The following is a 12,870-nucleotide window of genomic DNA, read 5'->3' on the forward strand; positions in this document are numbered from 1 at the left end:
CTGATCAGGTATGCATCCTTCTTTACATCCCATTTATCTTTCTCTCCTTCATTCTCTCCTTCTCCATCATAGGACACTCTGGTGAACACGTGAGATTGGCAAGCAAGCAAACAACACAACAAGACACCTTTGCAGACATAAACATGCGCTGGCCGGAAAGGTACCCCGTTGCCGCTGACATCAGCGACTTTAACTGAAATGAACACATACAGGTGTCTACATTACATTTTTACATTTAGTCAAGTTTTGACTAAATGTTTTAACATAGAGGTGGGAATCGAGACGAGGGTCGTGGTGTATGTGTGTGTGTGTGTGTGTGTGTGTGTGTGTGTGTGTGTGTGTGTGTGTGGAGCGATTCAGACTAAACTACTGGACCGATCTTTATGAAATTTTACATGAGAGTTCCTGGGTAGGATATCCCCGGATGTTTTTTTTTCATTTTTTCGATAAATACCCTTGATGACGTCATATCCGGCTTTTTGTAAAAGTTGAGGCGGCACTGTCACACCCTCATTATTCTATTAAATTGATTGAAATTTTGGCAAAGCAATCTTCGACAAAGGCCGGGGTTTGGTATTGCATTTCAGCTTGGTGGCTTAAAAACTAATGAGTGAGTTTGGTCATTAAAAATCGGAAACTTGCAACTAAAATTATTTTTTTATTCAACGATCCAAAAACAATTTCATCTTATTCTTCGTCATTTTCTGATTCCAAAAACATATACATATGTTATATTTGGATTACAAACAATCTCTGAAAATTAAAAATATAAAAATTATGATCAAAATTAAATTTCCGAAATCGATTTAAAAACAATTTCATCTTATTCCTTGTCGGTTCCTGATTCCAAAAAACATATAGATATGATATGTTTGGATTAAAAACACGCTCAGAAAGTTAAAACGAAGAGAGGCACAGAAAAGCGTGCTATGCAGCACAGCGAAACCACTACCGCGCTGAACAAGCTCGTCAGTTTCACTGCGTTTTGCCCAAGCGGCGGACTACGGTCATTTTTAAAAAAAATGCAGTGCGTTCAGTTTCATTCTGTGAGTTTCACAGCTTGACTAACTGAAGTGATTTCGCCTTACGCGACTTGTTGTTTAGTATCTTTGGATGACTTTGACGGCGTTTTAATTCTCAGGGAAGACAAAGAAACACTCAGGGCAGCCGTTGAAACCAAGACTGTAATAAAGTATGGAAAGCAAAACAGATCAAAGGTTTAAGAGGTGGTTACGGCCAGTCGAGTGACCACGAGGACAATGACCATAAAATATCGGGTTGACCACACATCCTGTCCGTGCCGACACCCCGGGATACAGGTCATCATGACCTACAGAGATTAAACAAGTGGATCACTCGGACACTGTCCAAGACAGTGGTACGTATTATAACTGTCCTTCCGATAGGATAAGCTGACTGCGTTCATGGGCTGCAACTCCCACGTACACTCGTGTTTAGCACGAGCGGGATTTTACGTGTATTACCACCCCCCCCCCCCCCCCCCGCCATTTACGCAACCATACTCCGTTTTGGGGGGAGCCATTGACTTCACTCAAAGTTGGTTTACGAGTCTCATCATCGTCACAAAAGATCTTAAAATAGAAACTTGAACTCATAACTTTTGTAAGATGTTTGACCTCTGACCTGGCATATAAAGAAACATACAGATTGTAGCAAAAGAAAATCTCTTTCTCAAACACGTGCTGTGCAAAACGATGACTGTGCAAAAACAGCAGTGTCCAAAGTTCATGTAACCTTGACATCTTTTTTGTTTTACCAAGATTTCTTGTACAGCCATCTGATATGCCTACAATAACAAGCAGGAAGAGGAAAGGAGAAAAGCTGCCATGAAACGTACAATGTTCGAGTCTGGAGATACGCGCGCGATATAAGACTTCATATATATATATATATATATAAAGGTGACGATAAACTAACTTTTTATTTTACACTGAAAGCTGAACGTCAAATTCACGGAACGTCAAATTCGTTGAAGCAACTGAGTAAATCAGTGAAATACTTTTTTCTCAACGTTCTCCCCCTCATATTTTAGCATGTACATGCTGTTTTATAATACCCCCCCCCCCCCCAAAAACAAAATAAAAAATAAAAAACCCGAAAAAATCAATAGAATTGTGTTCCTTTTTACATTTAGTCAAGTTTTGACTAAATATTTTAACATAGAGGGGGAATCGAGACGAGGGTCGTGGTGTATGTGTGTATGTGTGTGTGTGTGTGTGTGTGTAGAGCGATTCAGAGTAAACTGCTGAAGCGATCTTTATGAAATTGTACATGAGAGTTCCTGGGTATGATATCCCCAGACGTTTTTTCATGTTTTCGATAAATGTTTTTGATGACGTCATATCTGGTTTTTTGTAAAAGTTGAGGCGGCACTGTCACACCCTCATTTTTCAATCAAATTGATTGAAATTTTTGTAAAGCAATCTTTGACGAAGGCCGGACTTCGGTATTGCATTTCAGCTTGGTGGCTTAAAAAAGAATACATGACTTTGGTCATTAAAAATCTGAAAATTGTAATTAAAATTTTTTTTTTATTATACGATCCAAATTTACGTTCATCTTATTTTTCATCATTTTCTAATTTCAAAAACATATAAATATGTTATATTCGGATTAAAAACAAGCTCTGAAAATTAAAAATATAAAAATTATGATCAAAATTAAATTTCCGAAATCGATTTAAAAACAATTTCATCTTATTCCTTGTCAGTTCCTGATTCCAAAAACATATAGATATGATATGTTTGGATTAAAAACACGCTCAGAAAGTTAAAACGAAGAGAGGTACAGAAAAGCGTGTTTTGCAGCACAGCAAAACCTCTACCGCGCTAAACAGGCTCGTCAGTTTCACTGCGTTTTGCACGAGCGGCGGACTACGGTCATAGTGAAAGAATGCAGTGCGTTCAGTTTCATTCTGTGAGTTCCACAGCTTGATAAATGCAGTAATTTCGCCTTACGCGATTTGTTACTTCTTACTCTCATGATTCAAGGCATACATTGTTCTGCAAGTACGATCCCTTCACCCGCCATCCACTCCCCTCCCTGTTCCCTTTTCTCCTTCAATTCGCTCTGCTCCCGCCTACCCCTCCCGCCTACCCCTCCCTTCCTCCTCTCGTTAAAATTATTTAAATCTAAGAATATGTTTTTTTAAGCAACGTTTTCCCCTTCACTTTTTAACATTAAAGTGCTGTTTTGCAACGAACCCCATCTGACGGCACCCCTGTCCTCCGTCCCTCCTTCCACTTCTCTCCCTATTCTCCCCACCGCCTCTCATCTGTGTCCACTGAGTGTGCAACAACATGCAGCTCCACAGTAAATCCCCTTGTGTCACGCTTCATTAGGAATCCCGGCTCGTCAAGGGATTAAGACCAGGCGTTAATCCCAGAAACAATAGGGGGCAAACCGCCTTGATCCCTTAACGAGTTTTTAGGCCCTCTCCCACCTTCACGCCTCGCTGAGCAACTGTCTGCTGGAACCAGCGGCCCTTGACAAGTCACAGTCACAGAAATTAAAGACACAGAATAGGGCTAGTTTTTCTTTAAAAGTTTGTTTTCTTGTCAGTAAAGTCGACGAAAGCACGACCATTTTCTTCTCAAAACTAAATGTCTGTGTCGATTCTTTTTTGTGTGCGTAGGAGGGTTGGGGAGGGGGGGGGGGGGGGGGGGCGGGGGTATCGAAGACGACAACTGAGGAGGGAAGATATCGTCACAAATACAAAGATGGAGGTTCAGTTCTTGCCACTACCACTGCCATTACAAGTGCCGCTGCCACGATCACCCATACCAACCCTACCGCCAATTTCCTCCTCAACAACAACAACAACAACAACAATCTCAACAACAACGCCTGCCAAAATAAAAATTGTGTGGTGCAATTGCTGACGAACTGAATCTTTTCCATCGTCTTCACAATACTCTCCATCATCACTTAATGTGTACCGATTCTTCTGGGGCGGAATCTAAACCAGTTTTCGCAAAGCGATATCGAAATGCTTTCACCCCGTCTGAGGGCGGATTAGTGAAATAGCTACTCAGCCGCTAATGGTCATTAATGAAGCGCAGGTATACGGCTAGCCGAGACCAACAATAGTTATCAACACCTTCCGCCAGGATCGCTTTGTGTGGGTGAGCCGGGATTTGCAGAACTGCTGACGACACAACTGTAATTAACGACTCCAACAAATCCGATTAACTGGCTGTGATTTGTAAACCCAGTGATGCCAGAAACCGATGCTAGAAGCAAGAAAGTCAGGTACGAGCAGACGTAAACCGAATTGTTGAAAGGTTCACGAACCTTTGACATGTGCTACTACGTGATTATGGTATTATGGGATTAGTTTCTTCGTGGGTTGTTTTTTCTTAAAGGACTTTGGCTCTACTTTTTGTGTACGACAATATAGTGCAACTTTATAGTTTGTCATATCAGTTACTAGCCCCAAGACGTTTGTCATACGATAATCTTACACATTAGCAGCAGTCGTATAAACGGCGAACTACTCAAATTGTCTGGGTGACTTTCTTGTATTGAAATAAACTATTAGAGATAAAACGACGTAGAAACAAACTATACCTTTCACAACCTCTTACACTTTCACTGATAGTGTGCAATTTAACAATGTTTCAATGAGCAGCTTCTGACTTGTGATGACCATATAATATCAAACAAAGAGAGACACCAGCACAGATTTGCTTAAAGTCCAATAGTCACATCCGCACAGGCTTATCGGTTTCTTTTTCTTCTTTATTATGCTTACCAGTTTGACGGGTTTTTACAACACTGACTGTATAAAGCGGAGACATACGATTTACAATTTTGCAAACTTTGTGTGAGCTGTGTTTCCTGAAATTAGATTCAAAAGACTGGGTTGCAGAAATGCTACCAGTGAGAACATCACCCATGCAGATTTGACCATTACCTCCTGGCGACAACACGCACACTACACTTAATTCGGTAGTTTAGCACATGGCCCAAGAAAGCAGAACTATGTTCATAGTGTAGCTAAAAAACCCAAACAGTTTCAGTTACAAAAACTGCATTAAAATAGTTGAGGATTAAAGCAACGAAAGCTTTATTTTGTGGAATCACTGACGATAAAAACAACAATATGCACAAAAAAACCAACACCAATAACAAAACAACCTAGCACGCCAAAACGAAAAAGAGGATTTACAGCCCAAAACACTTCATTTTCATTCTTTTTTGGGGATCAAATTTGCAACCAACAAACCAGATTTGTTTCCGCAGACGTGAATATTCTTTGAGTAATGACAAGTGCAAAGGAACAGTGACAATGGCACGTTCTTTTGAGGCTGGCAGTGTACATTAGTATTGGAAGCTTCGTTTTTTACAACAGCATATGAATATGTCCAACTTAACCAACAAATCTTCACTTTATCAAATAGCTGGTGCAATATATGGCAGTAAGTGGTAAAGATGCCTTCAAACTTGGAATTTTAAATCTACCTGAACAGAGTATAACATGATTTAAAGAAATGACACCGATTGACCCCCACAATCCCCCCCCCCCCCCCCCCCCCCCCCCGCGGGTTAGAGGGAAGAATTTACTCGATGCTCCACAGCATGTCGTAAGAGGCGACTAACGGATTCTGTTTCTCTTTTTACCCTTGTTAAGTGTTTCTTGTATAGAATATAGTCAATTTTTGTAAAGATTTTAGTCAAGCAGTATGTAAGAAATGTTAAGTCCTTTGTAATGGAAACTTGCATTCTCCCAGTATGTACTACGTTGCAAGCCCCTGGAGCAATTTTTTCATTAGTGCTTTTGTGAACAAGAAACAATTGACAAGTGGCTCTATCCCATCTCCCCCCTTTCCCCGTCGCGATATAACCTTCGTGGTTGAAAACGACGTTAAACACCAAATAAAGAAAGAAAGAACCCCCACAATCGACTTCGATAATATTTTGCTATATTTTTAGAGTGTGTTGAAACAAGTGTGAAAAAAATTAGAGAAATCTACCGTACAGACTTTAGAATACAGGCATCTGAAAATGTTGACATGCCAAGAATCACACAAACGAGGGTTGGGTAATAGGATAGGTTATCTTTGTGGTCAATCGGTACCATATGCCTTTCAGTGAATCGGTTGCACACATCGCCTCAACTAAAAGCCGAAGACAAGAATGAAAGAGCTAGCGTGAACAAGTAAGTCACCCTTACATTTCACTTCAGGAAGCATTAACATTTTCATAGTGTTAACCCCGTTCTACGACATAGAAGCTTCTGTTGCAACAGTTGCAACACTTCCGCTAGCATACGAGTCACGTGATTGTGTAGCGGCCATGCGCACAGCTTTCCCGGAAGCTGCAGCTGTCATGCTGGCGGGACAGAGGCAAGAGAAAGTGTTGACAAGTTCCTGGCGAAATCTTTTGCCGGACAAACAGTACAGGTAGAAGTTGAGAGCGTGGTTTGTGTAGTCCAGGTTATTGAGGATCGTGCGGATAAAGTAGTACCTGGAACGAGAACGGGATAGTTTTCTTAATAATGTAGTAATTAAGACTGTCTATGATCTCTTTGTTTTCTTGGACAGTTTTGGTGAGCTTACTTATAGTTAGTTTGTATATTCTGGAGCCAAATGCTGTCTGTACTAATGTCAACCATTCTTAAAATTGGTGTCCACTGTTGATAATTTACTGTTTGGCATGAATAACACCAGATTCTAGACGAAAAATGATCGGGTGGCGTTTTACGGGTGTCTGATTCTAGAAATGGGCTTTCCGTGTCACATAAAATGTCACTGAAAGGTGTCAATGTTTGATTTGGCAAAGAAGGGCGTTCTCTCCTCTCCCCTTCCCCCCACCAGTTTGTTTTTGTTTTTGCCCGTACCATTTACCAGGATTGGCTACCGTACAAGTCTTATTCTGAATGGATCAGTCAGTCAGTTCATCACACAAACTTTTTCCCTCTCTCGCTCTCTCTCTCTCTGTCTCTCTCTGTCTGTTTCTCTCTTTCTGTCTCTGTCTGTCTCTCTCTTTCTCAGTGTCTCTTTCTGTCTGTCTGTCTGTCTGTCTCTCATTCTCTCTCTCTCTCTCTCTCTCTCTCCTTCTCATCTCTGCCATACGCGCCTACACGCACCTATACCTACAAGGCATATTGACTGTTGGTGGTGGTCTCCCAGAAATATCTCTCCACGACAATGACCACACCCATGGGTCCGACACACACAAGAAACGCAGTGGTGACGAGCAACAGCATGCGGGTCAGCTGGCTCTCCTGTGTGGTCATCTTGCTGGACGTCTTGGTGTGAGATGACCGCTGGTCAGTAGACAAGGTCGTCTCGCTCAATGTAGTCTTGGACTGGAACGACCTGGACGCTCTGACCTGAAAACAGAAGAGAGGATTAATATGTCGATTTCTTCCCTGATGGATCAAACACACCAATCAACCAACCCACCAACACACACACGTACACATACACGTATGCACACATACGCGCTCGCACGCACGCACACGGACACAGACGGACACAAAGAAATGCAGGCAGATGCAGAGACAGACATACATACTGGCAGAGAGATATACACGCCCACGCGCAATGACACGCACACAGACACAGACACACACACACAGACACACACGCACACACACACACACACACACACACACACACACACACACACACACACACACATACACACACCGATAGGTGCAAACAACTACACAAACAATGAACAAATAGAGGACCTGTCTGACAATAAGAACGTTGAAGACACAGAGACAGAGCAGAGGCCCGTAGCAGTACAGGACGCCGTCTATCCAGGGCCAGATCTTCTGAGCGTAGAACGTGGTGAAGCCAGGGATCGTCCGACAGTACTCGTTGCCAGAACCCTCGTCGACGTACATTTCTCTGAAAATTACAGGAAGCAATCACCACTATTACCACCATAGACCGATCATAATAAACTAGAACAACACATATTTCTCAATAAAATACATTGCCATCCTCGGCTTGTTGCTGATTTCTGAAACATCGACGAGAGTATTTTATCATGGCCATTTCACTTAAAAGTTCATTGCTTAAACCGACAGCAACAAAGTTTAATACAAATGATCGCTTCTGCAACAATATTATCAAGTGCATAGGCTCTTTAGTGCAGGTCGAATACATTGAATTTTCAAACCAACTACGCTCACATTCCCGAACACTTTGACAATGTGAACTGTCAATATGCCTACCTGATTATCAAATGTTGCAGATTTAACCCCATAATGATCAGGGTTTCCATAGCAACAATGACGACAGCACGTCTGACAGTGAACCAGGTGGCAGCTCTGAGAGGGTAGCAGATAGCCAGGTAACGCTCTATCGTCATGGTTACCATGACAACCACGCTGCTGTGCATCCCGAAGTGCATCAAGAAGAAGACGAACTGACAGGTTCCGTCCTGGAATAACAAACACGGATAATCAGACAGGCAGACAGAGACGCACACACGTACGCACGCACCCACGTACATTCGCATCAGATACATTAGTGTAATGAATGTACGGGCTAATTGAGAGCATCGAAACGTGGAATCGAGTTTAATGACAAAGTTATTGACTAACTGAGCTCCAAACGTAATAAGAGGTTCCGTGTACCATAAAAAAAGGTTCAACTGCTGGTACAGAGGATTCTCCAATCAGCAGCATCACTACACTGTCGTTATCATTTAATCACTAAACTACTTTGTCCATTGATTTAACGCATCGGATCTGATGTGGTCGTCTAACGACCCCATAGCACTGTCTCGAAACTAACGCGATAGTCGGACAGAGTTGCGCCTCCTGGAACGGCAGGTAGTTCCGGTTTGTGTTTGCGAAATTGAACCGTATGACAATCCGCCCTGACCGACACGGTTGGCCTAGTGGTAAGGCGTCCGCCCCGTGATCGGGAGGTCGTGGGTTCGAACCCCGGCCGGGTCATACCTAAGACTTTAAAATTGGCAATCTAGTGGCTGCTCCGCCTGGCGTCTGGCATTATGGGGTTAGTGCTAGGACTGGTTGGTCCGGTGTCAGAATAATGTGACTGGGTGAGACATGAAGCCTGTGCTGCGACTTCTGTCTTGTGTGTGGCGCACGTTATGTCAAAGCAGCACCGCCCTGATATGGCCCTTCGTGGTCGGCTGGGCGTAAAGCAAACAAACAAACAAACAAACAATCCGCCCTTCAACCATATGCTTCTTTACCCGCGTAGTTTGAACAGTAGACACAGTAACGTTTCCCTCCACCACTAATCTTCTTCTCTCGTTCAGCTATTTCAGTTGGACGTAAACAAAACAACCGGAACTACCCGCCGACAGCGCCACGGGCTATGGCAGGGACGGACAACTCTTATCACTTTCGTTTTGAGACAATGCTATAGTCCAGTAACCCAAAAGCTTCCTGGTTTCATATCTGATTGAAATAAAGACAGTAAGCTGAATCAAATGCCAACTTTTCTACCTTGATGGTCTCATGTCCCGGGAACTTCCTGACGAACCAGAGGATGTTGACGACCTGCACCATGGAGTCGGACAGGGAGAGGGCGGCCATGTAGACGTAGGTGGTGCTGCCTGTGCCGCGAGCCGACACCAGCACGCAGAACGCCAGCACGTTGCCCACAATGCCTAGCGTGGCGCAAATAGGCACGTAGATCCGGTCTATCCACTTGCCGGACACGAAGAGAGGCATTTGTTCCAGAATGCTGGCATCGCTGAGGAACTGTTGCGGGATTTTGCTGGTGGTGCTGCTGACGCCTGAAAACGACGGGAGAGCGAAGTGATATAGATCTTATAAGCAAAGGGAAGTAAGCGCTCTAAATGCATACGACATGTGTAATAGAGTAAGTGAGAGTTATACGGAACCAGTCTCCTGGCACCTGAGAGAACAACAAGCATTGAAATGAACAAGCGACTTTCATCCTCAAAAAAGGATGATCGCCCCAAGCTCACATGTTATATGCGAAGTGATATAATTTAAACTATGGAGAGATAAGCTTAGTCCAGGCAACATAATCACCATGTCAAGGAAACAGTTTACCACATGTGCGAGTCTGTGTTTATTCATCAAGGCCGGAAACAAAGAGAAAGGGGGACACTGAAAAGTCAAGGGCGGTCTTTGTTTGGAAAACCAACCAGTATTACACTTATTCATATGAAGTATGCGAAGTCTATATGATGACGGTAAATCAGTTTAAAAGGTAACGCTTGCACGCACGCACCCCCTTTCCACACACACACACACACACAGATAAGGTGGAGGAGAATGGCAGACAGAAGATCTTCCATATATTCAGCTGGTGTGATAACAACTCCAACAACAACAATAACCAACCTGTATCGTACACCGTGACGTCATTTCCCATTTCGTTTAGAATGCTATTGGCAGTGACGTGGCCTGGTAAGGCTGTCGAGTTGAGGTACATGTCCTGCAAACAACAGCAAATGTTATGACAGTCATCAAAGGCACAGTTCTGATCGTGAAAACATCCCTCCACTTGGGCACATGCCATAAATCAACACCCTGCCCCCGAACCGTAGTTGATAGTGGGGGGGGGGGGGGGGGGGGATCCTATCTTATTCTGCGTACTTTTATTGTGGTTCCGATAGCTCTTAGAGTTTCATAGTTCTCACCATGTCTGTATAGTGTATGTATTAGTTACTGTGATACCAAATTGTCTTACCCATGTATGTATGATGCTATGCGCCAGTGATGTATGAATGCTATTTATTTTTGTTTTTATCACACAGCAAGCTGCTTTCCTCGTGTATTTTTTATGTTCATTCATGTATTGTACACTTGGCAATAAATTATCTATCTATCTAGGAGCCGGTCTTTGTCTTCTAAGTGAGGGTTTGAAAAGTAGTTGGGTAATTTGTTGGCTCAGGTTGCACCAGATCGGTCAATTGTCCTGTTTTTTTGGCGGGCCCTCAACTAAACGCTTCGCGTCGTCGTATTGTCCCTAACAAAAATTTGGAAACTCCCCCTTTAAAATGATGTGATCCGCCCCTGGTCATGAAACTTTAGTTTCAACTACTGAAGTAAAAATTGTTTCAGCATCGTACGTTCTATACTTCTCTCTGTTGTTTTGTCAAAACCATATTATTGTAAGAGGTCATCGGAGAACTGCCAAATGTGTCATTACTGACGTAATATTAAACACAACAAACGTATTTTGCATGAGACAATTTGTCGTTTTGTTTTGTGGTAATGATACAATTATGTATGTGTATATGTGTATAATTTCTCATGTGTATGGTATAATGTGTATACGTCCCTCGTAATTCCGCAGTTATGAAAAGTAGAAGAGTGTACACTTAAAAAGATGAAAAAGATGTGTTAGGTTTCCCCTCCATGACACATTCAAGACAACAGCATTTATTTATTATTTATTTATCAGTTTATCTTTTTTTGTATATATATATATATATATATACGACTAGTGTCTGTCTGTCTGTCTGTCTGTCTGTCTGTGTGTCTGTGCGCGATGCGCGGCCAAGGTTCTCGATGGATCTGCTTCAAATTTGGTGGGCTTATTCAGAGAGACCCCGGACACTACCTCATCGATGAGATATTTCAACAAGTGCTCTCAGCGCGCAGCGCGGAACCGATTTTGGTTCCACCTCAGCTATTTTGGTTCCACCTCAGCTTACCCGGGCCCCCATACCGACACACCATAGCCGCTACACCACATCACAACGCCAAAGTTCTCGGTGGATCTTTTTCAAATTTGGACACCGTATTCAGCTACACCCCGGACACAATATCATCGATGAGATATTTCAACACGTGCTCTCAGCGCGCAGCGCTGAACTCATTTTCGTTTTTGCGTTCATTTCACCATTATAAGTAACTCTTCCTTATCTTCTCCAGTGTTTGGCGTTTATCTCCCTTCCTTCGTGTGGCTTTCCCGTTCAGTTCTAAGTTACTATTACTATTTTTAGAATGTAACTGCACTGTCCACTGCGCTGTCCACAACGCTTCCCTTGCACCCGTAAGTTGTTCTTACTGTCAAAGTGAAAAGGTCGAATCAATTTATAGCCACGCGAAAAATACACTCTCACCTATCTCTATATATTTATAGATACAGATATGCATATATATACGGCTTCTCTGTGTGTGTGTGTGTTTGTGTGTGTGTGTAGGCAAAAACCTATGTATTATAGAGTTCTGTTTGTGATGGGGTCTAGCGGCTTTTGTCTGTCTGTATGTGAGGAGGGATTGGCCCAGAGATTCAAAGAATACAAACTTAAAACTGAACAGGAAATAAAGCAGCAGATGAGGGAGGAGCAGGAGAAGGCAGAGCATGAGCTAGCCGACGCTGCACTAGATAAGCTAAAAACAGGAGAGCAATATGCAAATTTAAATGAACAACAAAGAGGCCTTCAAGGTTTCATCGAGCAGTGCCTCGGCTTCATGGTTAAGGCCAGACAGATGCAGAGTCCTCTCGACCTGATCGACTCCCTCTCAGCTACATACACACAACTCTCCAACACCAAGGTTGAACGCTTCATTCCGGGCGGCGCCACTCTGGCGCTGGGCGCCCTTGCTGGTGCCAAGCAGTTGTCCGTGACGGATATGAAAGCTGTTAAAACCACTTTTTAACCTATTTTAAATCTGCCCTTTAACTTACCTTCTTTGTGCGTGTTAAAATGGCTGAACAAGGTGAAAGCGGTCACGGATTTATCATATTACAGTGGAACTGTCGCTCTATCAACTCTAACTTCTCTCAGCTATATAATTATATATCAAATCACTCTGCTGACATCTTAGTTATCCAGTCAGTCAAGAGAAAACGCTCCCTACTGCCTTCTATAGATGGTTTTGACTTCCCTCCCATAGTAGAGCAAAAGGGCTCAGGGCAACTCATTCAA

At 42.9% G+C, this 12,870-nt stretch overlaps 1 protein-coding gene across 1 annotated transcript; it reads right to left on the reverse strand.

Annotated features, from left to right (window-relative positions):
* Positions 1-5,760: 5,760 nt before the first annotated feature.
* Positions 5,761-7,879, reverse strand: LOC138953316 (G-protein coupled receptor daf-37-like). Its single transcript, XM_070325115.1, has 3 exons — positions 7,730-7,879; positions 7,122-7,357; positions 5,761-6,489 (listed from the first exon to the last, which is right to left on the reverse strand). The coding sequence occupies exons 1-3, from the start codon at positions 7,877-7,879 to the stop codon at positions 6,243-6,245; spliced, it is 633 nt and encodes a 210-aa protein (XP_070181216.1). The 3' UTR covers positions 5,761-6,242.
* Positions 7,880-12,870: the final 4,991 nt, after the last annotated feature.

The sequence above is a fragment of the Littorina saxatilis genome, linkage group LG17, assembly GCF_037325665.1.
Source record: "Littorina saxatilis isolate snail1 linkage group LG17, US_GU_Lsax_2.0, whole genome shotgun sequence".
Lineage (NCBI taxonomy): Eukaryota > Metazoa > Mollusca > Gastropoda > Littorinimorpha > Littorinidae > Littorina > Littorina saxatilis.

Excerpts from the sequence above, each read along its gene's own strand:
- LOC138953316 (XM_070325115.1), bottom strand. The coding sequence starts at position 7,879 with ATGTACGTCGACGAGGGTTCTGGCAACGAGTACTGTCGGACGATCCCT. Across the intron at positions 7,358-7,729 it reads GTGTCTTCAACGTTCTTATT|GTCAGAGCGTCCAGGTCGTT; the intron begins GTCAGACAGGTC and ends TTCTGTTTTCAG. Across the intron at positions 6,490-7,121 it reads ACCAACAGTCAATATGCCTT|GTACTACTTTATCCGCACGA; the intron begins GTAGGTATAGGT and ends TTCTCGTTCCAG.